This window comes from Eptesicus fuscus, chromosome 7 (assembly GCF_027574615.1).
Source record: "Eptesicus fuscus isolate TK198812 chromosome 7, DD_ASM_mEF_20220401, whole genome shotgun sequence".
NCBI classification, from domain to species: Eukaryota; Metazoa; Chordata; class Mammalia; order Chiroptera; family Vespertilionidae; genus Eptesicus; species Eptesicus fuscus.
The window spans coordinates 82,130,640-82,158,268 of record NC_072479.1 but is presented as its reverse complement, the minus strand read 5'-3'; the positions used below and the strand labels follow the sequence as shown (position 1 = coordinate 82,158,268).

Here is a 27,629-nt window from a genome sequence, read left to right as displayed (position 1 = left end):
ATTGACTTTTCCCATGGAAAATCATCTACAGACTTTTTGAGGGAAAAGGTTGTGGCCATGACATTTTATACTGAATTAATTCTAGCTCATGTGTTAGGGTAACACATTTTCAAGGACTCAGAAAATAGAACTTCTATGAATCTTTTAAATAATATATTTCAACTGCCTGAGTGACAAGCCAAAGCTAAGGCCTGAAGAGGGAAGTCATGATATAGAGGGGAATCTCTCACACAGTTTAGTAAATGCAGGACCTCAAATTCAAGAATCAAGTTGCTTCTCTATTAGGATATTGTGCAACCTAGTGGGCAGCTTGCCCCCCAGGGCTTTCACTAGCAGGACTGTGCTTTCCTTCTGCTTCCTCTTGCCTGCCGACACAAGGTGTGTTTCTCAAGCGGTATTCTTCACATTGCGGATTGGTTCCTTGTTGTGGTTGATGACCATTGGAAGCACGTGTAGGTGCTTTCCTGTTCAGCATTAGTAATCAAGTTACTTGGATGAAACACTGTGTCAACAAGGATTGCACAATCAAAAATTGCTTAAAACCATAATGGCCATCGTCATTGCCAAATGAATTGAGCAATGATTTTCTACATCCTGACAACTGCTCTTTTTTTTTTTTAAAATTATTCATTTGAGAGAGAGAAAACATTGATTTGTTGTTCCACTTATCTATGCATTCATTGATTGCTTCCTGTGTGTGTCCTGACCAGAGATCCAACCAGCAACCTTGGTGTATCAGGACGATGCTCCAACCAACAGAGCTACCCAGCCAGTGTCCTGACAATTCCTCTTGAATACCAAATCATGTTTTCCAAATATTGGCTATGAAAAATAAAAGACTCAGGAGCAATCTTTACTAGTCAGGAAGCCCATCCTCTTATTGTTCATCTCCTAGGGAATGATCCTGTTACCTAGATTTAGGCAGAGTTGGGTCGTTGGCTGAGATAAACTAGGATTTACATTTGGATGTGTCTGATGAATGCATGAGTTCACGTGTATAGATCTACCTGAGTTGATTTGTGCTGAGAAGGAACCTGAAGAAGTAGATTTGTGTGTGAGCTCCTGGGGGAAAGCAGAGTGGGTGGGAGAAGGAATGGAGAGAAAAGTGTAGTGTCTCTTACAAACGCTGAGTGGCCAGATTATTATGCGTTCAGAGATCATAATAATCTGGCCACTCAGTGTAACTTGTCTTCCTGTTCCCCTGGTTTGAGGTTTTGGAAGAGAAAAGGCCTTCAGGCAGAGGTAAAAGAATCAGATTTCAAGAAATTTTCGAGACTTGGGGCCATTAAAGAATTGTCCTGATGCCAGATGACAGCAGGAGCTATGGAGTGAGGTAAGAGAAGCAAACTTTCCAGGTCAGCATGGCTTTCAATATGTAAAACCTGCAGGGAGGGCCAAATTGCATTGATCCTATTAAGAAGAAAAAACACTATGTATGGTGAAACCCCACCACAATTCTATGAGCAAAGTCCAAAAGTGAAATGGTTTAGTATAAGAGAAACACTTTTGCAAGGTTAATGAAATAAAAATGGTGGCTGGGTGGAGGATGGGTATCAACTGCCAATTGTAGCTATGATGTGTATTGACTCTCAGAGCACAGGCATGGAAACATGGAACAGACTGATGAATCTCAGAGGGAAGCGGGGAGGGCGGGAAGAGATTAACCAAAGATCTTATATGCATACTAGAGGCCCATGCACCAGTGGGGTCCCTCGGCCTGGCCTGTGGGTATCGGGCCAAATCCATGCACTGGGCCTCCAACATCCCCTGAGGGGTCCCAGATTGCAAGAGGATGCAGGCCAGGCTGAAGGACCACACCCGTGCATGAACCCTGCACTGGGCCTCTAAAATATATATATATATATATATATATATATATATATATATATATATGTATATGTAAATGGACACAATTTTTAAGTGGGCTGGGGAAGGGAAGCAGGCTTGGCAAGGGAAATAATTATGTGAGCATATTATAATGGATATTTCTGTGTTGTGGGATTTGAAGGGATATTTTCCCCACATGTCAGTAGTTTCCAAAAGTTCTATGATAGGAATATAGTAGTTTTCTCATCTAAAAATTTTATTTTAATTTTAAAATATCCATTGAATATTTTATTTTATCTAGACAAAATAAAAATATTTGAAGGTGTCCTGACTAAATAAATCCTCTTAATAGACTGTAACTATAACGAGGAGTTTTAAATTGCCTATTGTACACTTGGCAACATAAAGTATATTTCAGATCAAAGCTTTTTCACTTTGGAAAAACATTTTAATTAACAGTTTCATTTATGTCATTTTTGTAGTTGTTGTTACACTTTTTTTTTCCCCCAAAGCCTCTCATTGCCAAAAGCAACAGTTGGGTGTATAAATCATCCAGAAAGAATTTTCAAAATACTCATGGTTGCTTAATGCCCAACTATCTGATCTCTGGGCTTGGATTTTTTTTTCTTTTTTTTCTTTTTTTCTTTTTTTTCTTTTTTGTAGAAAAACAAGCAAGAATTTATTGACCTCAGCAAAAATGCTTGGACTGACTCACTGGGAAGACAGAGAAAAGGAGGCCTTGGAGACATGTTTAGGGTGTTAGCCCGGGATGAGCTGCCACTGCCCCTTGCTCTCCTGGTTCCTTAGAGGCCAGGAGACATGTGCCTGTGTGGGAAGGGGTGGGGGAGGGGAATGGCATGGGTATGCTCCCTGGAGGGAGAACACCTGGGCTGGGATTTTAACAACCTTCCCAGAAAATTCAAATTCCCCCTAAGCCTGGCTATCTCTGTCACTGTCACTGTCACTGTCACTGTCATGTCTTTGTCTCTAACTCCATCTCCATCTCCGTCTCTACCTCTACCTCTCTCTCTACCTATCTCTCTCTCTCTCTCTCTACCTCTATCTCTCTCTTCTATCTCTCTCTCTATCTCTCTCTCTCTAGCTGTCTCTTTGTCAATCTGAGTCTCATACCAGACTAGGCTATCCTGGCTATGTGTCCCCAGGCATACTTTGTAAATTCTAGAGCCTATAAGTAATAAACTCTTTTTCTCTGAAGCTTCCTAATGGTTATTGCTTAAGGGCATCTTGCAAACATAATAAGAACTATCAGGGTCAATCCAAAAGAAAAAAAAAATCCCTCTAGTCTGCATGATTGAAAGCCACCAGTGTATATGAGAAAGTTCATATTTTACAACTTAGCCTTCTCAATATGACTCTTGATGCCTTTCTAGCTCATTTTATCTCCCCTGGGCAAACCTTCTGCTGGTCTACCACGAGGTCTGAAATAGCTTACCTTTTCTTTCCATTTTTTTATTAAGTTGTTGTCTTAGCTTATTCTTTTCATCTCTTCCTTTTACAAACCAATCTATCATTGAAGGCTCAGCTCTAGCCCCAATTTAGATAAGTTCAAGAAGCACTTTGGAGGGCTTAGTTTTTGTTTTGTTTTTTAAAGTCACTATGCTAGATAATATATATCCCCAATTAGAAAATTTGTGGTAACTTCCCTGGTGGAAGAACTCAATATCTGGTAGTGGGATTTAGCTAAGTACACAAATTGCCACAATGCAAGACAATAATGCTAAGTGCCACACAACAAGGATGAGTTCTATGAGGCTCAGAGAGGAATGAGTCTACCCTGAAGCTGCTTTGATCCGTGTTGACATTTCTTTCCCTGAAGTATAGTTGCACTTATTATTTATACCACTAATTTTTTGGCCATTCATCTCTATTTCATGTGTGTACTCCTCTTAAATACCTTGAAATTGAAGGCAAATCTTAAATGAATTTTGTTTTCCCCCAGAGCAGCCCTAAACAGTGAGATACCTGGGTATATGGAATTGAATTTCAGTGTAGGTGGATCATCCAACAGCATGGATGACGGACATGCAATGGCTCCACCAGGAGAATGACTTTAAATGCACATGCTCTAAAAGGAGGCTCCACCCAGCCTTTCCAAACAAACAACAGGGTAAGAAGAGCAATATGCTTGCTCTTTAATCTCCAAGACTCTTCCTCTCAACCGTGTAGAGAAATTCTGATGCTCTTCAGAGAATGACAGTTTGCTTTCGATCCATTGTGCTCTCCAGGCTCCCCCTCTTGTTGACACTAGGATTTGATGGCCTAGGAGATAACATTTTTACTTCCCTCCTTACCTGCCTTAATCAGGTGAAACACAGTGGGTAAGATGTTTGATTTCTAGAACCAAATCATATGGTTTTATTTTTAAATATATATTTTTATTGATTTCAGAGAGGAAGGGAGAGGGAGAGAGAGATAGAAACATTAATGATGAGAAAGAATCATTGATGGGCTGCTTCCTGCATGCCCCCTACTGGGGACCGAGCCTGCAACCCAGGCATGTGCCCTTGACCAGGAATCCAACCATGACCTCCTGGTTCATAGGTAGATGCTCAACCACTGAGCTCAAATCATATGGTTTTAAACCTTCACTTTGCCACAAAGTAGGAGTGTGGCTTCATATCTCCGTGCCTTTGTTTCCAGCATGGGAATAATAATGCTAGTATCTACATTATAGGTGGAGAGAGATACATGGACTGGTTGCCTCCTGCACATACCCTGACCAGGGCTGGAGATGAACCTGCAACCCAGGTATGAACCCTTGACTAAGGATGAAACTCACGACCCTTCAGTGGGGGGGCTGACCTGCTAACCACTGAGAGCACATTGTCCAGGGGGAGAACCCAGTAATTTTTAATAAACAGTAAAATAGAAGAAAGCTGGAGTCACAGAGAGAAATGCGTGAGTTGGGAAAAGGTTTCTAGTTCTGTGGAATCTCCAGAAAACGAGAGAGGACTTTTCCACAGTCTTAGAGGTTTTCCCTTACAACAGCATAGGTAGCTACTTCTGAGGACAGCCATTTTTCAGAGAATGTTATTTAATTTCCCTGCTGGGTTTGACCGAAAGAGTAGGGACCTTGCAGCCAGGCAGACCTGGTTTCAAATCCTGTCTCCACCAGTAAGTAGTGGCAAGTAGCTTTAAGTTCTCTGAGTCATAGTTTTCTAGTTACAAAATGCAGTATCTCCATGGGAGTTTATGAGATAATGATGATAAAATGCCAAAGAGGAGCTCAAATTTCTCTCTAATCTGCCACTCGTATTAACTCAGCTGAATTTATGAATCTCAATTTCTGTTGCCTTCTCCTCTAAAGGCTAAGTTTCTATGTCCAGCAGCCAGCACTGTGGTTCTTTTCTGTGGATTTTACCCATGTCCTCTGGGTCTTTCTGGTCACAGAGATCTGGAGCAAAGAGTCAAGAAGAGGAAAAAAAAAAGACCAAGGATCTGCATTCACGTCTTCTGAGGGTTCTTACGACTTTGATTAAACTCAGTTTTAAATTCTAGCTCTAGAAACCTTATCTCTCTAGATATACCCTCCCCCCCCCCCCTGCCCCCTGAGACCTAGCCTTTTCCCCAGACAATCTGCAATCCCTGGGGCAGCACATACCAGTAGCTGACCTGACTAATGGTCATAATGGCTCAGACCTCAGGCAGGCTAAAGATAACATCTTGACCTAAATTGGGTTTCAACTCCTGAGCCCTCCAATCTACTTTCCCATCAAACCAGACAGAGGGACACCAGAACAGACCATCCTCAAGACCTGAAGAAATGACTCATAACACTTACCTCTCTTCCAACCAATCAGCTCCCAGCAGGATCCTCAACCCACGGTGACACACAACCCACAGTGTCTTGCAATTTCACCTATTTAATGTTACCTACATGCCATTGGAGAGTTCAGGCTTTTTTTTTGTTCTGTTAATCCTCACCGGAGGATATTTTCTCCATTGATTTTCAGAGCTAGTGGAAGCAAGGAGGAGAGACAGAGAGAGAAACATCAATGTGAGAGAGATACATCAATTGATTGCCTCCTACACTCTCCCTGAGCCTGGGATCGAGCCTGCAACTGAGGTACAAGCACTTGACTAGAATTGAACCTGGGACTCTTCAGTCTGAGGGCTGATGCTCTATCCACTGAGCCAAACCAGCTAGGGCCAGAGAGTTCAGGCTTTTGAGCACTCACTTCCCATTATTTTGGTTGGCCCCATTCATGATAAAATAACCTATCTTTCTCCACGGCAATTTTTGCTGTCTAGTGTTTGACAGCAAAAATTGCCGTGGAGAAAATGCTAGCATGGGGTAAATGAACTCTTTCAGTTTAGTAACACCACGAGACTCTCCAGTTGCTCATTGGCTTTCACCCAGATTTAAATTTCTCTGCTTTGGGAATGAATAAAGTGAAAGAGAGAGCCTGTGCATCCTTTTTGAGATGATATTGTTTCCTGGACAGGCGACCTGGTCTTGAGTAGGTCTGCCTAGGGCCAGCCAGTAGTGTGTGGGATTTTTACTTTGTGTAGGAAAAATTTCACTACACAATTCCAGGTGACTATGAGGCTATGTTTATTAAGGTTGGTGACAGCAAAACAAGAAAAGGCTTAACTCAGAAGAAGCCACAGGAGAGCCTAGACTGGGCTGTCTTAGCTCACTGGGAAGTCAGAGAAAAGGGGACCGTGGAGACAGGGTCAGGGGGTTAGCCTGGGACAAGCCACCACTGCCTATTGCTCACCCAGTTGCAAGTCTTGTGGGGGTCCCTTAGCATTTAGAAGATGTAAGCCTGTGGAGGTTTGCAGGGAGAGTGGGGAGGGAGGGAAGAAAGAGAAAGTCAGGGGCTGCTCCCCAGAGGCAGAGAGTACACCCTGGGTCCTTTGTTTTGAGGCTTTTATTTCTCTCTGATTGGAGGGAATTTTATGAGAGGTCTCAGGGGAGGGTTTGAGCAAAATATTCATCAGTTTTCAGGGTGTGCTCATTCTGGGTCTCGGTCTCCACTGATTGGTCAATGTCAGGGCAGGAGGTTGTTAGTTATTGCTGTTGGTCCTCGTGTGGCCCACCTGGTTTTGCTGCTTTTCTGGGCCTGGACCTGAAATACAACTGAGGCCTGGATGTTATCTCTAGGGAGGTGACCTTCTGTATCTGGCTGTAAATTGCTTGGCCAGTTTGTTCAGCTATCAGTTTCTCTGTTCCACTTGTCCTAGCTTCCTGGCCTGTCTCAATGTGGACATTTTCTTTGAGGAGATGTTCTGCTTGACTGGAATTCAGGCACCAATGCATATCATACCGATGATATCCTATATAATGTCTAAGGAGGGATTGAAAAGTTACAGGAAAGTTTGAAAGTTCAAAGGTCAAAAATATATTTATTGTTGTTTCTCAAGCTTCAGGTTCTGTCGATAATTTAGCAGTAAGACTTGGAAAATACCCCCTTATTTTTCCCAAAACTTGACTCCTTTCTCAGCAGCAAAAGCAGAGCCCGCCCCCTCTAGTTCATTGTTTCTGAGTTTTGGCTTTTTATGTTGAGGAAGTAGGCTTCTGGTTAAAAACCTGTGTGCGATTTTTTCAGGCCTGACCTTATGCAATTACAGAGACCTTTTTTTTTTTTTTAATCTAGCAGGCCTCACAGGGAAAGCTGCCCTCCCCTTGTAACTGCACAACCAGCTCAAATGGTCCTACCCTGTTTAATGAGATTCTGAGTTGCTTTTCAGAGACAACAGGCCAACACTGCAAGTCATGCATGTGTAGAAGAGAGAACTTTGATCTCCAACTGTGCCCAGAACCAGTCTCATGTGCTCCCACTTCCAACCAGAGAACCAAAGGACCAGAACTTGAACACCAGAAGCCAAGGGTCTATTGTCCAGGAAGATTCAGTGTCGACACCCCTTTACCATAAATGGCCAAGTTCCAAGGTCCTCCAGTTAAAACTTGCCCACCAGCCATTCTGCACACCTATTCCCCCAACCCCTTTACAACCCATCACCTAGTCCAGTGTGTAAGATTTGAGAATCAGAACTCCCATCTTATCAGTTGGCACCTTTCCAAACAATAAACCTTTCCTTACTCCAAACTCAGATGTTTTGAATTTTGGCCTTTCAAAGAGTGGGGCACATGGACTTTGGTTTGGTAACAGCCCATGCATTCCAGTCTCTGGAGGGAGGGGTAGTCAAGGACTCTGGCCCCCCAGATAGTCATGCTCTTGGTATATTTCATTCCAAGCCCTGCTTCCTTCATTCCTATGTCTTTTATCGGAGGCCTTGGCCAGAAGTCCCCTCCAGGTGCCTCTGTGGAGACCTCCTCATCAGGAGGAAGGAACTTTGAAGACACCTTTCCCCACTCTGACTCAAGACCCAGTAATTTTCCACCCCTAGCCATCTCCCACACCCTTTCTCAACCTCAGAGTCCTTAAGACTGCCAGAGCCTTTTGTTTGGGGCTCCCTCAATAGTGAGACTACCTGCCATACCTGAGGCAGTGTTTTTTTTGTTTTGTTTTGTTTTTTTTGTTTGAGATTATTGCTTATATCATCGCAGTCAGTCTTTCATTTTTGGCTTGTTTTAATCAGCTACACCAACAACAGGCAGCTCAGCTCTCTCTTCCAGCCCAGTGGAGCTCCTGGCAAATCTCAGGCCCAATTCACCTTAAGCTAAAGGATAGATAAAATCAAATAGCTTAAACCAGTGTTTAAAAACCTGTGTGCGACCTGTTTGCCGCTCTGTTGACTAATGAGTTTGCCGACCACTGGCTTAAACCATAGTTAGATTTCAACAAACATGTGCAAAGTGCCTACTGTATTCCTGGCACTGTGCTGGGCTCTGTGAATATAGAGATGAATGACCCAGAGCCCCTGCTTTTGAAGAGTTCATGGTCTGAGGGGTCTAGAAGGTTAATAGTTCACTTGGCCAGTGTGGTGAGTGCTGTGATACAGGTATGCACAGGATACCTGTATCGAGAAACAGTGCTTCGAGAAACACTGCCCCATGCTGGTTTTGTTCCTGAGCTAAACGGGTGACTGGATAATCAAGGATCTCTTTAGAAGATGCAGGAAGCTCTTGTACAATTTCCAGTTTTACAGACATCTGTTCTTGCATAAACCTCAAGTATTTATTTATTTCCAAAGAAATATAGAACTGAAAGTGATAATTCATGCTTTCTATAACCAAGGTCCAAATGTTAGGACACAATCAAGGGAGCGTGTTACTGTTTTTTCTTCCCCCCCCAATAACTCTAGCTACCCTGGGTTGGGTTAATACCTTAAATAATTTGATGGAATAATCTACATGATATAAAATTGCAGTTATTTAAAGGTGCAAGATAAGATGCATTAAACTGGGATTGCATTGTATGGTATAATGCGTATGTGTAAGCACATGAACAAAGGTTTTACAGAATAAAAACAGTAGTTCCCCCTTACTCATGGGTTCACTTTCTGTGGTTTCAGTTATCCACGGTCAATGGTAGTCCAAAACTATTAAATGGAAAATTCCAGAAATAAACAATTCCTAGTTTTAAATTGTTGTTCTGAGTAGCATGATAAAAGCTCTCACCACCTCACTCTGTCCCACCTGGAATGTGAATTATCCCTTTGTCCAGCTGCGTATGGACAAATTATCTCTTTGCCCGCCCCATTAGTCACTGAGTAGCCATCTTGGTTATCAGATTGACTGGAATGGTTTGTGTTCAAGTAACCCTTATACTAGCCTAATGCTATGTTGCAATGCCTGTGTCATTCATCTCACTTCATCTCATCACATGAGCACTTCACATCATCACAGGAAGGGTGAGCAGAGTACAATAAGATATTCTGAGAGAGAGAGAGTGAGAGAGAGGTCACATTCATCATGGTCTAATTAGTATATTAGCAGAAGAAGCCGGGGCTGCGAGGGCCGAGGCAAGCCTCCATGGCTGCAAAGGCCAAGGCCCTTGCACGAATTTCGTGCATCGGGCCTCTAGTACTGTTATAATTGTTCTATTTTATGATTAGTTATTGTGACTCTCTTACAGTGCCTAATTTATAAATTAAACTTTATAATAGGTATATGCAGGGGTGGGCAAAAATAGTTTTACAGTTGTGCATTTAGAAGATAATATAATAACTAATGAATAATAATACAAGAATAAACTGCTTTGTGCAACTTACAACTGTAAACCTACTTTTGCCTACCCTGTGTATATACAAACAAACAGGATATATAGATTGTGGTACTAGGCATGGTTTCAGGCATCCACTGAGGATGTTGGAACATATCTCTTGCAGGCAATGGGGGGACCACTCCAATGGCATTTTTAGCAACTACAGTTGACCCTTGAACAACATGGGTTTGAACTGCCCAGGTCCACTTACACATGGATTTTAAAAAATAAATATTGGAAAGTTTTTTTCCGAGATTTTCTTACTACCATGAGGCAATTATATCAATTATCCTAGGTTACCCTACAGCAATAATATTGCTGCTGCTTCGTTATCAATGCCTGAATTGTTATACCTGTAAATGAATATAAATTTCTTTTTCAGATTATTTTTTATTTTTTGATAATTCTTAAAACTGACGATGACTATATAGGGATTCATTAGCTATATTCCATCTAAATTTGTGTACATTTGAAAAATTCTATAACCAATTGTTAAATATAAAGCAAGTAGAGATGGGAAAAATGGAAGGTAGAGGTTATTTGTTGAGAACCTAATGTGACTGACACTGTGCTAGGTGCTTGGTAAATTTCAATTTAAAAAAATCTTAGTAACAACCCCTTGAGGTGGATATTATGACTCATGGTTAATTAATGAAACGTCAGGAGCTTGGAGACATTAATTAATTAACTCGCACCTAGAAAGGAACAGTGCAAGAATTTGACCCTTGCTTGGGTCCCATTCTTAGTCGCTGTCATCACTGGTATCCCGTAATCATATTGCTAAGTGGACAAGCCAAGGCCACACATCTGTTTAAAGGCAGAGAAATGTTTCACAACCATGTAGGTCCTGTCATAGAAGACAAACATGAGCCTGCTGTTGAGATGTTTTAGCAATGCCCCTTAGCATTAAAGATGCTTTGGAGTTTTTCTGGTTGATGTTGAAGTTGCTAAATTTGCCTGCTGTCAAGAACATTGCTTTGGCCCAAACCGGTTTGGCTCAGTGGATAGAGCGTTGGCCTGCGGACTGAAAGGTCCCAGGTTCAATTCCGGTCAAGGGCACATACCTTGGTTGCGGGCACATCCCCAGTAGGGGCCGTGCAGGAGGCAGCTGGTCGATGTTTCTTTCTCATCGATGTTTCTAACTATCTCTCTCCCTTCCTCTCTGTAAAAAAATCAATAAAATATGTTTAAAAACAAAACAAAAGAACATTGCTTTGTACCAAAACCTACTTATCTCTTTACATTTCTCTCCCCCCCTATAGGATTCAAAGCTTGGCAGAGACCATGCTTCTATAATTCCCCACGCCCAGTTCCTGAAATAAGAAGAGATGTTCCTAAGTGAGTGACCAAGAATGTTCATGTCACAACCTCATCTCCGTGCAGAAAAATCTCCTTGTGCAAGACACTGAGGCAGATAGATTATACACCTCCAGACTCCAAGAAAGGACTCTTGCTGCATATTAGTTCTCAACCTGTAAATCAGGAGATAATTTATTCTATTACCATTTGATTTTCTGCTTTTCCAGGAGATGGAAAAGACAACGTTTCTGAATCTCTGAGTGGTTTCCATGGCAGAGGCCTGGGGAGGGGGAAGTGTTTGAAGTAGTTGTTTTAGTTCTGAAGGTTAATGCCAGAAGTGTTACAAGCTTGTCTTACTTGCCTTTGCTGATTCCAGTCTGCTCAACACCACTTGACTTTTGCCATTTCCCCAGAAATTTCAAGCAACTGAGTCATGCTGGGGTGCCACAGAAGGGTCCCGAGATGGCTGCTGGATGACAGGAAAGGAATATCTGCAGTTTGAAGTTCTGTGTCTTTACAGTTAAACAGGATTTGACTTTATCCCAGACCTCAGATAGCTGCAGGCCCTGCCTCCCGTGGTAGAGGACTAGACCAAGTCTCCTCAGGTGGGGCAGTGATACTGAATGTCAAGGTTCTTAGCCCTGAGCAGCAATGCTAGCTTTGCCCTGGTTCCGTGTGGGTGGATTTAGCCAGCTTTTCAAGGAGCACAAGATGGGGCTGGTGCAATTCAGGAAAATGGGAGGAATAGGTGGAAACACAGACTCAGTAAGCTTTCAACCATTAACTATAGGGTTTCCCTTAAAAATGTATACACACACACTGAATAATTATAAAGGCAGTGTTTATTAAAATACATTTCATCTTCAAAATTGAGCCATCAGCTGTTAAAGTGTGTATATACATTTTTGGGGGACACTCTGTATATACAACCCTAATGATAGCATATTAATCCTAATATACAGCATATTTTCTGCAAAAATTATGAGTTAAATAAAATTTAATGGAGATAAGATATTTAACATATAATTAACAATTTAAAATATCCTATCATGAATATAAAAGGAAAAAGAGCCAGTAAATAAAAAAAAACAATATAAATGAAATGAGAACAAAATTCCTCAACTTTGAGATAGTACATCCATTCCTCTTTCCCAGGTTGAAGCTCCCTGAAGCAAGGTTGAGATCAGGTTCCAGAGTGAACGATAGTTTACTTTTCTAGAATATTCTTTTTTAAAAATATATATATTTTGTTGATTTTTTTTTTTTTTTTTTTTTTTTTTTTACAGAGAGGAAGGGAGAAGGATAGAGAGTTAGACACATCGATGAGAGAGAATCATCGATCAGCTGCCTTCTGCACACCCCCTACTGGGGATGTGCCTGCAACCAAGGTACATGCCCTTGACCGGAATCGAACCTGGGACCTTTCAGTCCACAGGCCGATGCTCTATCCACTGAGTCAAACCGGTTAGGGCTCCAGAATATTCTTATAAAATGTTCCAGACAGGCAGCCAAAGCTTGTAACTGGAACCCAAGTGCGGCTGCCTGCCACCACAAAAACTAAACTCATGAGACAGATGCTGGTGAAAAAAGAAAGAGGTTTTATTCAAGTGCCGGTCACCTGAGGGGATGGGGGACTCTTGCCACAAAGCCTGGCTCAACAACACCTCAGAGCAGGCAGGGGTTTTAACGAGGAGGGAGAGGCAAAGCAAAACAAAGAGACCAAGGGGAGGGGGTGAAAAGTTCTCTGCGTGCAGGCCACACAGTCCATCCCGATAAGGACCTCGAAATGGGTCAAGTGATGGTCTGTGTGTGTCACCCTGGTCTTTGTCATCCTGGTTCTATGGTTGAAGGTAAGCAAATCCCACGGAACTGGGATGACTGAAGGTCGGAGTCTGTATCTGAAGTCAGTTCCTAGGATTCTTATACAAACACACTTTTATAAGTTATAGATCAGTCAGAGTCAGTATTTATAGAAACAAATAGGATGGTGCGTGGGTTACGTGGGTTACAATACCCACTGTTAGAGGCTCAGTAGGAGGCATCCGAGTCTTGTGTTCCATTGAGGTCTCAGGGAAATGGAGGCTTCGGGACCCTGGAGGTTGCTGCCTGAGGGCATTTGTACTTCATTTGCCTGAGTCCTTGGGCCTCACAGGTTTAAAAATGGGTGTTCTCCTCATCTGTGATGTTCAGTTGCATGTATTCCAGAGAGCCTTTTTTGTAGCTGGCTACCCGCGTGGGTCTTCGGTTTCTTATCCCTGCAGTCTGTCTTTTCTGCAAAGAGTTGGCAATCATGTCTGAAAACTCAGCCTGCAAGCGCTGTTGATTCTCCCTGGGAAGTGAGTGGGGAGGGAAAATAGAACTTCTCAGCAATTCATACAGAATATTTCTTCACTCCAGAACAACCTGCTCAGTTTACCCAGGACTTATCAAAGGCTGCTTCTGTGCTAGATACAGGAAGTCCAGATAAACAGGCTTGCCTTGGATGACCATAAGGCACTGTTAGCCTACTCTGTGCAGTTGAATATATAGAAAAAGCAGAATATATTTCAAACTGAAAATTGTTATTTCAATTTCAAAGTGAAACACCATGCTGCTAGAACTTGGGGGCGCTGTTAGGTTCACCCATGCCACTGCAGGGAGGGGGCAAAAAGCCAGAGCAATGCTGGGCCCCTGCAACCCAACCCTGGAAACGTGTTGGTCCCACACATTCCTAGGAATGTCTGGGGAGGACTCAGAATGAATGGAGGGTTTCAAGAATTTGGAATGATTGTGGAGCACTCCCAGGAAGAGGCCAGGTCCCCTGTGCCCCAGGGAAGACCTGGGTGGTTTTGGCATCTCTAGGCTTGCCATCCGTCTGGGTCCAACATCTAGGAGTCTGCAAGACGGGGTTTCTCTACCATAGCAAATGCCACAGCAACAGCCACGTGACTGACTGCAGCAACCACTGTGCAACTTGGTGACCATTTGAGTCAGCTTTAGGGGAACTGAGACTGTCAGTCAGACCTGGAACCTGTCTTCCTCGTCTCAGGGAGAACACACATTCCATGGGAAGACCCAGAACCACAGCCGTAGGAATGGGGTAGATCCCATTGTCAACATGTGGCCCAGCAGAGAGCTGTAGGCAGGGGTGGAGATGCAGAGTGCCTCTTCGCCTCCAGCGTGCTTTACTCTTTATCAGAACCAGACACACAGGAAGTGAGCTCTCAACTGTCCTCTGTTCTCCTGGGCATACCTAGAATACCCAGCCTCTAGCAGCCAGAGAAGGGAGGTTTCTAAACTTCTCACACCTGTAGTCCCCATATTTAATACACCATTGACACTGTCAAAGCACTTGCCAAAAAAAGTTGGCTGTACGAAGCCCAACTTACAAAGCCCAGACCTCCACTCCCCTTCCCCGCCACACCCAGCAGCTTACACAGTAGGAGGGGTTGGCAGGTTGTATTTTTGGTCCTTCATTCCGGTCAGCCAGTAGGTGGTCTCAGTTCCTTTTCCCTAGTGAGACAAGAGAGGTGAGAACCATGGAGGCCAATGAGTTCAGTTCTAGCCCGCTGTTCTGACAAGTGTCCGTTTCTAAGAAACATTTCCCCCTGAGTTCCTCATCAGTGCCTATATTTCAGTGAAGCACACCTTCCTGATATGGTCTGCATTACATATGGACAGAGCTTATTTCCAAATGCCTTTAAAAAAAATTTTTTTTGTTAATTCTTACCCGAGGATATTTTTTCCCTTGATTTCTAGAGAGAGAGAGAGAGAGAGAGAGAGAGAGAGAGAGAGAGAGAAACATTGATGTGAGAGAGACACATCAATTGGTTGCTTTCTGCACAAACCCTGACTAGGGCCAGGATTGGAGTCTGCAACCAAGGTACATGTCCTTGATGGGAATCAAACCTTTGACCTTCAGTCCACGGGCTGATGCTCCAATCACTGAGCCAAAACAGCTAAGGCTCCAAATGCCATTTTAGAAACAAGTCTCTTGCCCTGGCTGGTAGCTCAGTTGGTTAGAGCATCATTCCAATATGCTAAGGTTATGGGTTCAAGTCCCAGTCAGAGCACATACAAGAATCTACCAATGAGTGTATAAATAAGCGGAACAACAAATTGATCTCCCTCTCTCTCTCTCTCTCTAAAATCAATAAAAACAAGTCTTTCAATCACCAGACATGTTTTCTTCAAAGTAAAGTCCCCCCTCCCCAAAGATTTTAAAATATCATTATGACAACATCACAAGAACTCTAAATTAAAAAGGAAGAAAATTCATTTACAGTTATGTTATGCCAACAAATCTGACTGGTTTTCATTATCCACATTTTCTTCTGGCTCATTTTGCCATGAAGTTTGCCACAAAAGTTTTGCCACAGTTTCCCCGCCTAAAGAGTGTAAACTATAAACACGTGTATCATACTAAACACTTATTAAGTGATGTTTTCTGGGCCCATCTGGAGGTTATAAAATGAATGGAAACGTACTGAAAATCCTGGTTTTGCTAGAGCTGGTATTTGAAAAGGAGAGGGATGGTAATACATATATCATAGTGTTTGGGGTTTTTAAAATATGTTTGAACTGTAGTAATCCATAAACTGCTTCTATCTGGGGAGAAATGCTCGGTGTAGAAAACGTATTTACGGAGGATTACAAAGTGAGTGTGATGTTGGGACCCTACTACACAAAAGGAGGCTTAAGTTGTAACCACAGCGTAAAGGCTGGAAGCGCTATGGCTACTGGAGACAGATGATCTTATTGGCAATAGTTGGCCTCAGACCAATTGTGAAAAGATTGTAATGACCTTCAAAAAGCAGCCCGAGAGCCAAGTGGAGGCATTGGTGGCTTTGGAGGGTGGCTTGCAATCTCTTGTCCAGAGCTTTTATTTCACTTATTTATTTATTTATTTTTTTAATATATTTTATTGATTTTTTACAGAGGGGAAGGGAGAGGGATAGAGTTAGAAACATCGATGAGAGAGAAACATCGATCAGCTGCCTCCTGCACGCCCCCTACTGGGTACACGCAACCAAGGTACATGCCCTTGACCGGAATTGAACCTGGGACCTTTCAGTCCGCAGGCCGACGCTCTATCCACTGAGCCAAACCAGTTTCGGCTCTTGTCCAGAGCTTTTAATGATAAAGCAACTGGCTGGAGAGGTGGCCTTAGAGTGGCAGCATCTTGAAGTAAGTGCAAGGATGTAAGGAGACAGGACATTGACTGTAGTTAAATTAGTCCTGAACTGGACTGTGGCTCTTGGGTATAAAGGAGGAATTTGGGGGGAAAGTTGGGTGCCTGTGGAAGAAACGGTGGCAGCATTTTATAACATAGAGGTCATAGTTCAGAATGTGAAAGGGGCTCGTTGAAGTAAAGAGAAGCTGAGTTCACATTCTTTGGGGGTGGCTTCTCCTACATGGGATAGTGGGTGACCATCGTGGGGATGGGTCTGTGATCATCGCGGGGACAGAGGGAGATCCACGCAGGGAGTACAGAAAAAGGTTCTTCATCTTACGTTCCCCGATATTACTGACCACTGGGTGTCCAGTCTCAAAGGAAGTGGCCCACGGGGGTGTGTGAGTGGCTTTTCTGGGTGCTGTCTCTGTGGGTCCCTTACCTTTAAGTATGTTTCTCCTCTCACTTCATACAAGAACTGGCACTCGGTTCTCTTCAGGATGGCTATGGTGGAGCCACTCACATGGATTCTCAAGGCTGGAAAAGCAAAGCAGATCAATGAAAATCTGGTCCATTTGAAATCTGTGATATGGCCACATTTGTTTCCCCTTGATTCCGGACATTCACTTTAGATGTTCTTGGCAGCTCAGATATTTTAGTGAAAGAACACTTAAAAATACACCCAGTGGAATAAATATCACATGTAGGAATAAAGAGGGTCTGGCACTGTTTTCAGGGTGCTGAGTGACGGAGCTCCTGGGTTGTGCTCCATGGATTCTCATTCCAGCTCAGAGTGGTAGCCCCAGGACCGTGTTTTAGATTTAGCTTGTGGTGCTGAGCTTGAGAGCTGGCATGTGGGTACCCATGTAAAAGTTCCAATAAGTAGCCGAAGTATTGGTGACAAGGTAAAGATTCAGGAGACAGTTATAGGGTCTTGATTTTCTCAAATTTTACTCTTCTGGGATATTGTTATCTTCCTGACAACTAAGTGGTGAGGATATACACTGAGTGGCCAGATTATTATGATCTCTGAACACATAATAATCTGGCCACTCAGTGTGTGTGTGTGTGTGTGTGTGTGTGTGTGTGTGTGTATATATATATATATATATATATATATATATATATATATATATTTTAGAGAACTGGTGCATGGGTGGGGTCCGGCCAGCCTGGCCAGGGAGAGGGGACATGGGTGGTTGGCTGGCCTGCCTGCTGGTCGAACTCTTGGTCGAGGGGACAATTTGCATATTAGCCTTTTATTATATAGGATATACACTGGCCAGATTATTATGCATTCAGAGATCATAATAATCTGGCCACTCAGTGTACTTCCATTCATAAGTCCATTGCTGTATATCACCTTTCCCATTATGGGTTCCACAGACAATAACAATAGTAAAAATAATAGCACCCCCATATTATATGTCTACCATCTATCAGAAGATTGCTAAGTGCTTAACATATATACTCTCCAATCCTTCCCGCAAGGTTGGTATCTTATCCTCAAATTTTTGATTCCTAGAAAAATGAGGTAATTCCCCCACTACCTTAACACAGACAGTGATTTGCATAGGTATACTTTTAACGCAAGTCTGTTTGGCCCCAAACTTATTCTTTCCTTTACATCATGATTTTCCAGTATAAACCAGTATCAGGTTGTCAGTAAATTGCCAAAATACTGTTCTAACACCTGTATTTTTGCAATGTTTGCCCACATCTACCAATGCTTTCCTTCACTCTTGTATATATTTCTGTTACTATCACTGTCATATTTATTTATTTAGCATCTACTACACGTAACACACACTGCCTCTACTTTGCCAGGCAAATGCAATATACATTTTTGCAGATAACAAATACTTACATTTTTCTTTACTAAAACCAATTCCCAGGAAAACCAAATAAAAGAGAAATAAGAAAATGAACCAATTTGTATACTCCATACCTAGCCTACTGATTGGTGAGTTTTGTTTTTTTTTAACTTACATGGATTCTGCTAAAGTTAATGACTACTCCAGGTAGAGCATGCCTGAATGCATTGCTAATGAACCCAAACTAATAGAAGCGACCTAAAACTGAGCCAAAAGAAAGTATAATGATCAGTAAACAGTCACAACAAAAGCAAATGTAGCAAGGCCTGGAATGACACAGTCTTGTGTTCATTCACTGTGAAGAAGGGTCATTCATTCATCATCTCACTGGCACTTCTTGTGCACGTTATCCTACAATTCCCTCCTGCTGAAAGACAGAATCTTTGTCCTCTAAGAAATGCAATCTCTCTTCTTACGGAGGCCAGTGGATTCCATCCTGGAGGCTGTGTTGACAGTATCTCCAAATAGACAATAACGAGGCATCTTGATCCCGACGACGCCAGCGGCACAGGGACCTGGAAAGGGCAGAAGGCAGGAAGTGAAGGAATGGAAAGCACAGAGAGGAATGAAGGTGCCACCATGCTGCATACTCCATTTGATGGAGACATGTCTGCCGGGGTGAATAATGAGCTCAAATGAAGAATGTATTCAATGAGGGAAACATCATTAGTCAATCAATGCATGCTTTCAGAAAGTATTTTGCTCTGGCATAGAAAAGTGCATTTGCACAAAGCAAGAAGGCATCAGACCCAGGCTGAAAGGTGGGAAGTCTTTCTGAATATTTTCAATAGAAGCTGTAGGATGAAGACTATCCCATTGCTTGCTCACTGCACTGAGCCACACAGCCCTGAGCTCTGAACTGCAGGAGGTCCCAGTACATTTGAAGGCTCAGTGGCCCACGTTTGTCTTATTTTATTTTGATTTAGTAGGGAGGCATTTCTGGGATTAATGGCATGATGATGGGAGACCCAGAAGACAAGGATCTGGCAGAATTTTCCCTGAGCATTTCACGTGCCATGTGAATGCCGTGGAATGGGGGAGCGCAAAAACATTCTAGCCAAAACAAAGCCAAGGAAGACTGTGCACTGTGTATACCAGGTGGGGAGGAAGGGTTGTTTAAACAAGTGTTTGTGTGGAACAGCTGAATGCAAGCGGTAAAGATTTTAGAGGTTAAAGATTAACTCAGAAACGGCAAACAGGTGTTGGATAGAAGTAACTACTGGTCTTCTAGTCTGGCTGATTTCTAGTTGGGTTTTGATCTACATAAGTTGAGTTTCTTTATAGATTTATCCTATAACACCCTGTGTTTATGAACATTGAAAAAAATAAAAAATACTAGACTCCCCCTGAGTGCTGAGCTTTTCCCTGTTAGGTTGGGTACAAAATAAACAAAAAGTAAGCAAACAGAAAAAGCAAACAGACAAAAGACTAACTCCAGCAGGAAAGGCACAGTAGAGGCAGCTGCTAGATGAGATTTCTGATCTGGGCCTTAGATCTAGTCACAAGTGGCTCTTCAGAAACGGAGTGATAACACTGAGGAGGGCCTGGACGTGGGAAAATCCTTGCAGATATTTGTCTTGTTTTCAACTATCACTATTTAACTTTCACCCTTTCATTTCTTAGGGCTAAACCCTAGGATAGTACCTAGATAGTAGGTATGTGTGCCTACTAGCTATCCTTATTTCAGCCCAATTAGGTAGCGCTGGGATCCTGGTAGTTAGCTCAGGCCTTGAGGGGGTCACAGAGAGAGAGAAGGGGCCAGGACTCAGAGCTCCAGTTTCTCCGACTTGGTTCAGTCAGACCTGTTGCTGTTCCTTCCTCTGGCGATTTGCAATGGCTCAAAACAGACAGAATGCTGTTGCTGGCTGAAGAGATGCCCAGGAAGTTTGCTCATGTATATATGGAAACATCTAAGACATTTGGCTGTGGACACAATCGGGGAAGGCCACAGCTGTGTTCCTGGCAGTGAACGATGCGGCAGCAGTTTTTAATGTCTATTGACTGTCACTTTGAGAATCTCACTGATTTCTTAATCAATCAATATTTACTGCCAGGCTTTGAGACAGGTGCGGTAGATACAGAATGACTTTTGTAAATGCAGCTGTCTGGTCCTGGCCACAAAGCCTGGAGCGATCTCTCCGGTTTTCTACACTGTGGCTCTTCTGCAAGGTTTGAAGGCAGAAAGAGGAGCAATGACAAGAAATTATAGGGAGATGTGAGTTAATGTTACACAGGGAAATACTGTCTTATGATTACAAATATTTAATAATGGAGTGACGTGGCTTTGGGAACAGTGAGTTTTCAGGAAATCCTGGAATTGTTCTAAAAGTGGCTATGTTATTACTTACCTTGGGACCTGTAAAGATAATCTATGTCCTATAAGGATTAATCTAGATGATTTCTGAGTTCCTTTCCAACTATGTTTTTCTAAAACAATTGTAACTCATCTTTTCAAATCTCTACATTCAAAGGTGAGTAACTTTCATGGTTTTCGAAGTGGCTCATGTGCTTTCTGTACCAATGAGAGGAGTGGGAGTGGGGGGCTTAAATGCCCTTTTATTATATGAATTTGACCAGCCATCCCCTCTCCACCCCCATAGATAATCTAATCCATTTAAGATACCATATTTTAGTGGGAGAAAATACTGAAGTTGGGGGCAGGGGAGAGGGAGGGAATGGGAAGGCGATAAATGAAACACTAAATATAGTGACTTAACCAGGAAATCTGGAGCTTGTTATTTTAGGACGTGGTTGGTGTTTATCATTCCAGGAGTCAAAGGTGTTTCCTAGAAATCTCTAGAGATGGGTCTAATTATGTCAGGATGTGTAATGGACCTCATTTTTGGCAGACAGATCCAAGAGTAAACCTCACGCGAACACTGATCACATTTGAAGACTCTACACCAGGGGTCCTCAAACTTTTTAAACAGGGGGCCAGTTCACTATCCCTCAGACTGAAAGGGCAGAGCAGGACAGCACAAAATGTACTGTACCCTCCATCCTGTGTAACTATGTATCAGACTCCTTTTTCTTAGAAAACCGCGAGAATGTAACAATTGCATGAACCTGCCAATAGGAATGTAGAGAAGTAGATTCAGTCCAAATTAGGCAATCTCTGTAACCCACGTCACTTCCCTAAGCCCACCCAAATGTCCAACCCTTTATAATTCATCACTCCCCCGGAGTTCGCTCTCTGGCCCCACTGCTGCGTCAGGAGGAGGCTGGGAGCCAAACCCGGGTTTGAATAAAGACTCTTTGCTTTTGCATCGGAGAAAAGGCTCCCTAGTGGTTGATTATTGGGGACCCTGAACTCTGGGCATAACATTTGGGGGCTCGTCCGGGATTCCCCAATACCCACGAGGGACCCGATCCGAAGAGTCTGACTGCTGACTGACCGCGGTAAGTGTCTGTATTGTCTGTTCTGCGCGAGCTCGCTTCTGAAGCCAAATCTGAATTGCCCAAAAACGGTCTAAGTGGACGCACAGGTGGACCTTGGGTTGGAGGGTCAGAGGACGCTCTGATTCTCCGTCTGGAGGGGCGTAAAAACCCCCGTCTGGAGGGGAGTGGCTTCCCCTCAAAACTCAGGGACGAAGCGGGTCGCTCCCGCTAGTTGGCACAGGGCCATCGTCCAGCTTTTCAGTGTCTTTGTCTGTTTGGTTTTTGTGTCTTTCTGTGGACTTCTGTGGACTTACTGGACGGACATTATGGGATAGACTCAGTTCACTCCAAGTGAGTGGAAAAGGGAGCTTAATTCCTCCCCCCCCCCCCCCAAGGCCATAGAGCTTCCTCAGGCAAATTAATCAGGTGACTGTTTAAACTCTGGTAAATATCTAGTAGGAGTCAAAAACTCAGACTGTTTGGTATATAAATATAAATGTGAAAATATTTGTTATCTCTTTCTGCTGTTTAATTTATTTAAAGATAGGGCGGACCTGCTATGGCGGAATATAAAGGTCTTTAGCAGCTGCTGAGACACCTTTTCTTAAGAGTCCTTTGTTCTCCGTCAGAGAGGGAATAAGCCCACTTAGATGATAAAAATTCCTCTGTTTGTATAAATGAAGGTTTCAGTTTGCTCTGATTTGTGAATTTACTGTATTAAATTAAATTTTAAAGTTCTAAGGTTGATTTAAAAGTATCCATTTATAACATTTCAAAGAACAAAAGAACTTTTATTTACAGCTTCCTTATCTCTTTTGGTACTGGGAGACTCCCCTTACAGCTTCACAGGGCGGAGAGATGTACAGGCCCTGCCCCGGCCTGTGACATCATAGTCCAACGTGGAACTAAGGCTGAAGTTACTATTAACTCTTTATAGACCCCGTTAACCGTTTGTTTAACTTACTGTTTTCAGTTATTAGGATCCTCATAGAGGACATAACCTGGACTTTCCCTTCCTCTCTCATCCTGATCCTAATAGCATCTGTAACTGGATTAAAAATCTTTTCTTTCAGGAGGCCATCCAGGCTTTCAGCTCACAAGAAATCTCCCCCTGCAAGAGGAGAGAGGGACCCCCCAGAAGGGGCTGGAGGCTCTCCCTCTCAACAGGTGTTTGTTTTGTATTTTGTCATGTTGGTATCAGGACTGTTTGTTTTGTATTTTTGTCTTATATTTTCTGTCATAATTGGGCCCTATATGTATATATTATTTATTGAGTTTTGATTTGTCAAGGTTTTGTCAGTTTGTTATCAGTTTGTTAAAATCCTCTTAGAGGACATTGAGTGGTTCTTCCCTTCCAGTTTAACCTTTGACTGTGTGATTGAATTACGGAGCTTTTATCAAGGTTTTGCCTCTCCTGAAACAACGCTCCATGTGTAACCTGTCCCTCCCCGAGCCGGACTGCAGGATGATTTTTCCTTCAACACACTGGTCCCGCCCACTGGCCTATGGCAGAAGCCAGAAAAAGCGACGATAAGAAAGGGAGGCCCCATCAGGGGACTTAGAGGCAGTGTTTCTGTTATCTGCTTAGATCCCAAGAATGTAAGAATACTTATTTACTGAAATGATATAAGGACAGATGTTTGTTTGATATTTTGTTGTCTGCCTGGTTATAATTATTTGTTCGTATATAGAAGAAAAAAACAACACATTTAATTTGTTGAAGGCTGAGTACTCTGACAGGTAGCAACCCCCCCGAGTGGCCACTGGGATTCTTTTTTCCCAGGGGTGTTTTCTCTCTGTCAGAGGGGGAATCGGCCTGCCTAACAACATTTCTGTCTATATTTATTAATTTAAAGATATAAAGTTATAACAATTGTAGTCCAAAGAGATTTAAAGCAGGGACCACATTCTAAAATTAACTATAAGAAGGAAGCTGGAGCTAGCAAAGTCACCAAGTCTGCCCAGCAAGCTCAAAACCTAAATGAATCTTATTTCTGACACCTGCCACCACCCAGTCTTAATCAGTGGTGGAGGAACAGTATCAGAACTGTTTGTCTCAATTGGTCATTAAGTTTGATGTGATTAATGTACATTGTAAAACCTTTCAAAGAAAAGGAAAATATTTTATAGGCCACTTGGTCCTTGTGTGTGTGTAGCAACTCTTAAGTTATAATTTTAAAATCAGTAATTTTTAATAGAAACACACTCAAGCAGAGTGGCTTTTCAGAAAGGTCAGGGAGTCTGATTACAGTGTAGGGGTCACCGGTTCCCCCACGCCACTTTCGTTAGTAGGAGGCAAGCGCTTTTCCCAGTGGGAACAGAGAGTGGACTGCCAGATGAAAACGCCTCGGTGGGACCCGCGCTGCGCTCCCTGCCTCTGCCCACCCAGTGTCTATCCCCTCCAGGGGTTGTTTTAAGTGGCTAGAGGCAGCAACGAGGAGGGAAATTCCCTTGTGACCCCCTCCGCCCCAATAAGACCCAAGAACCCTCGGCGACTCCTTGGACACTTTTCACCGTGTTCTATAGGGGGCTTAAAGGCGGCAGCTAGAAATTCCCCTTTCCAGGCTTATCAGAATCTGAGATTATTATCTATAAAAAAATATGACAGTTTGAAATTCAAATGGCTGAGCCTGCTCCCTTCTCCCTCTGCCTTTTCTAAATATTTTAAAATAATAAAAGATTTGAGGCATAGTTATGCATTTTTGAAAGACATAGAAGAAGGTTTAAAGACTAATTTGAAATTGTAAAATTTATAAAAGTTTATATATATAGTAAGAAAAAGAACAGAGAAATATTAGAAAGAAGAAAAAGCCAGCAGCAAATAGGAAGGAATTAGTATACCTATTATAAGAAGCAGAGGCACAGGAAGAGAAAATGTCCTGGCAGGTTAGCTAGAGAAGCAGAAAGGGGAGACTCAGACTCCAAGGGTCTTTAACTTAGAGGAAAAGGACTGACAGGACCGGGGTTCCTTTCCATTAAGCCTCCAGAGTAACCTTACAAGTGGGGGGGCAAACCTGTTAGTTTCCTGGTGGACACTAGAACAGCCTATTCAGTCTTGACAGAGCCGGTGGGACTCATAACCTCTAAGAAGACAGCAGTCCAGGAAGCCACCGGACAAATTGCCTGTTTTCCTTAGACATAAAAAAGGACTATGGACCTCAGAAAGAACACGGTAACTCATTCATTTCTGGTCATACCAGAATGCCTGTACCCCCTGTGTAAACGTGACCTCCTACAGAAACTATTTAGACTGCCATCATATCCTTTGAGCGGCACGGAGCGGGAATTCTTAGGGGCAGTTGGATACTACAACCTGTGGATACCGGGGCTCATAGAGATTGCTAAACCTCTAGACTCAAGTACTGGGGGAACGCAGCCACTGAACTAGACCGAAGTAGAACAATGGGCCTTTGAGGAGCTAAAGAAGGCTCTCATCTCAGCACCTGCCCTAGCCTTACCAGACGTCAGGAAGCCCTTCCACCTCTACGTGAGTGAGGTAAGGGGCATTGCCAAAGGGGTTCTCACTCAGACTCTAGGTCCCTGGAAGAGACCTGCTGCCTATCTGCCTAAGAGGCTAGACCCCGTGGCAGCAGGGTGGCCAGCGTGCCTCTGGGCAGTGGCCACCACAGCATTGCTGGTGAAGGAGGCAGATAAGCAGACTCTGGGCCAGGAACTAGCCCTGACAACACCCCATGGTGTGGAGGCCCTCCTTCGAGGTGCTCCAGAGAGATGGATGTCAAACACCAGGATCACCCAGTGCCAAGCTCTTCTCCTGGACCAGCCCTGCATCTGGTTCCATAAGACACTGGCCATCAACCCTGCCAGCCTGCTTCCAGAGCTTCCAGATGATGAGCCAGAGGAACCCATTCATGACTGCACGGAGGTAACAGACGCAGTACAAACGGCTCGCCCAGACCTGACAGATGCCCCGCTATCATCACCAGACAAGGTACTGTTCACAGTTGGGAGCAGTTATGTTCAGGATGGCATCCGATATGCAGGGGCAGCAGTAGTCACCCTGGACCGCACCATTTGGGCGCAGTCCCTGAATAGGGGAACCAAGGCACAAAAAGTCGAGCTTTTGGCCTTAATCCAGGCCCTCCGATGGGAACACAGTGCCATCCACCAGAAAAAAGGGTTACCAACTGCAGTGAAAAAGGACATTAAAAATAAGAAGAAATTTTAGCCACATTAAAGGTCATCTGGCTCCCAAGGGCAGTTGCAATAGTGCACTGCAAAGGACATCAGAAAGGGAAGACAATTGAAGCCAGAGGAAATAGAGCCGCAGACCAAACTGCCAAGGAAGCCGCCCAAAAACCAGTGGGACTTTACAAGTTTTAGTAACCCTGCCGTACCTGGACTTATGCAGACCTCCTCCTATACCAAACAAGAGGAGGAATTGGCAGAAGAGAAGCAAGCCATTAAAGGACCGGATGGTTGGTGTACCCTACCAGATGACAGACTGTTGGTCCCAGAGGCTATAGGTTGGACGTTAGTTACCCAGTTATACCAGGCTACCCACTTGGCGTCACCAAGACTTCTGAACTTCTGCAAGGCAGGGTCAGGAAGAAACTGAAAGCTGGAATTCATAACCATTCCCTTACTCAAGTCCTTACAGGCTCTGCAGTATACCCAGAGAGCCACCCATAAGCTTGTTCGTGATGCTCTGCCAGTGCCCACTGCGGACCCTGTACATCCCTTCCAGCCCAAGAACTCGGTATGGGTAAAGAAGGTCACTGCCCAAGGACTCACCCCAACCTGGGAGGGATGCTACACTGTTATCCTGAGCACGCCCACGGCTGTTGAAGTAGATGGCGTCCAGACCTGGCTACACAACTCCCAGCTCCTGCACCAGGAAACGGCCTGGATCCTGGCAACCAGCGGCCTCACCCGTGAGATCCCTAGCCTAGGCTCCACGCAGGCCAGGAGGAATCTCGACACCTGCAGGAGAGGAACTAGAATTCGCTGTGGACAGTACTGTTGGGGACTGTAGTACTAAAGGCCTTAGCCAGAAGTAAGAGACAAAGTAGAAATGCAAACCGTCTCATGATTGAGCCGGGTGTCCCAAGACAAGGGGGGAATGAAAGGGCAGAGCAGGACAGCACAAAATGTACTGTACCCTCCATCCTGTGTAACTATGTATCAGACTCCTTTTTCTTAGAAAACCGCGAGAATGTAACAATTGCATGAACCTGCCAATAGGAATGTAGAGAAGTAGATTCAGTCCAAATTAGGCAATCTCTGTAACCCACGTCACTTCCCTAAGCCCACCCAAATGTCCAACCCTTTATAATTCATCACTCCCCCGGAGTTCGCTCTCTGGCCCCACTGCTGCGTCAGGAGGAGGCTGGGAGCCAAACCCGGGTTTGAATAAAGACTCTTTGCTTTTGCATCGGAGAAAAGGCTCCCTAGTGGTTGATTATTGGGGACCCTGAACTCTGGGCATAACACAGACCATTGGAGGGCCGGACTATAGTTTTTTAAAAAAACAACTATGAACAAATTCCTGTGCACACTGCACATATCTTATTTTGAAGTAAAAAAAACAAAACGGCAAAAACACCCGCATGTGGCCCGCGGGCCGTAGTTTAAGGACGCCTGCTTTACACTTTCTGATTTAGTGGGTGCACAGAGATACATATGGTTCCCATTTGCTGCAGTGCTCAACCCCATACCAGAGTGAACTCCAATGCGAATCCATATCGGGAGGCCGGGAAGATGCTCCAGCTCGAAGGTCCCCATGAAGCTGAGAATATCCAAGGCCATCTTGGCAATGTCTACTGCGTGCCGATTGCCATTTCTCTTAGGCAAGCCACTAGCTACCATGTAGGCATCACCAATGGTTTCCACCTGTGAAAACAGTTTCTGATCAGTGGAGCTGCCCCTTCAAAGAGCACAAGAAATGAAACAGAAGCAGTTAATCACATATCAAATAAAAAGAAAACTCAGTATGAACCCTGTACA

At 43.6% G+C, this 27,629-nt stretch overlaps 1 protein-coding gene and 2 long non-coding RNA genes across 5 annotated transcripts in view; 2 read left to right on the top strand and 1 right to left on the bottom strand.

Moving 5' to 3' along the window:
• LOC114231135 (uncharacterized) overlaps positions 1-11,508 on the top strand; it is a 54,870-nt gene extending 43,362 nt beyond the window's left edge. For 2 of the 3 annotated variants that reach the window (XR_008556638.1, XR_008556637.1), the window contains exons 3-4: positions 1,212-1,333; positions 2,491-2,651. This is a non-coding gene — a long non-coding RNA (uncharacterized LOC114231135). Of the gene's footprint in view, positions 1-1,211; positions 1,334-2,490; positions 2,652-11,224 lie in introns of those variants that run through there. The other variant, XR_003617110.2, reaches the window with a different exon arrangement.
• Positions 11,509-13,415: 1,907 nt separating this feature from the next.
• The window catches only part of GUCY2C (guanylate cyclase 2C), a 77,132-nt gene continuing 62,918 nt past the window's right edge, over positions 13,416-27,629 (bottom strand). The window contains exons 23-27 of the mRNA XM_008140435.3: positions 27,341-27,515; positions 18,704-18,802; positions 16,856-16,950; positions 14,677-14,753; positions 13,416-13,590 (exon numbers count right to left, since the gene is read on the bottom strand). Of these exons, the coding sequence (XP_008138657.2) occupies positions 13,416-13,590; positions 14,677-14,753; positions 16,856-16,950; positions 18,704-18,802; positions 27,341-27,515 (621 nt within the window). The remainder of the gene's footprint in view (positions 13,591-14,676; positions 14,754-16,855; positions 16,951-18,703; positions 18,803-27,340; positions 27,516-27,629) is intronic.
• LOC129149819 (uncharacterized) lies at positions 22,800-27,097 on the top strand. The gene is made up of 3 exons (XR_008556636.1): positions 22,800-22,832; positions 23,024-23,264; positions 26,225-27,097. It is a non-coding gene; the product is annotated as an uncharacterized LOC129149819 (long non-coding RNA).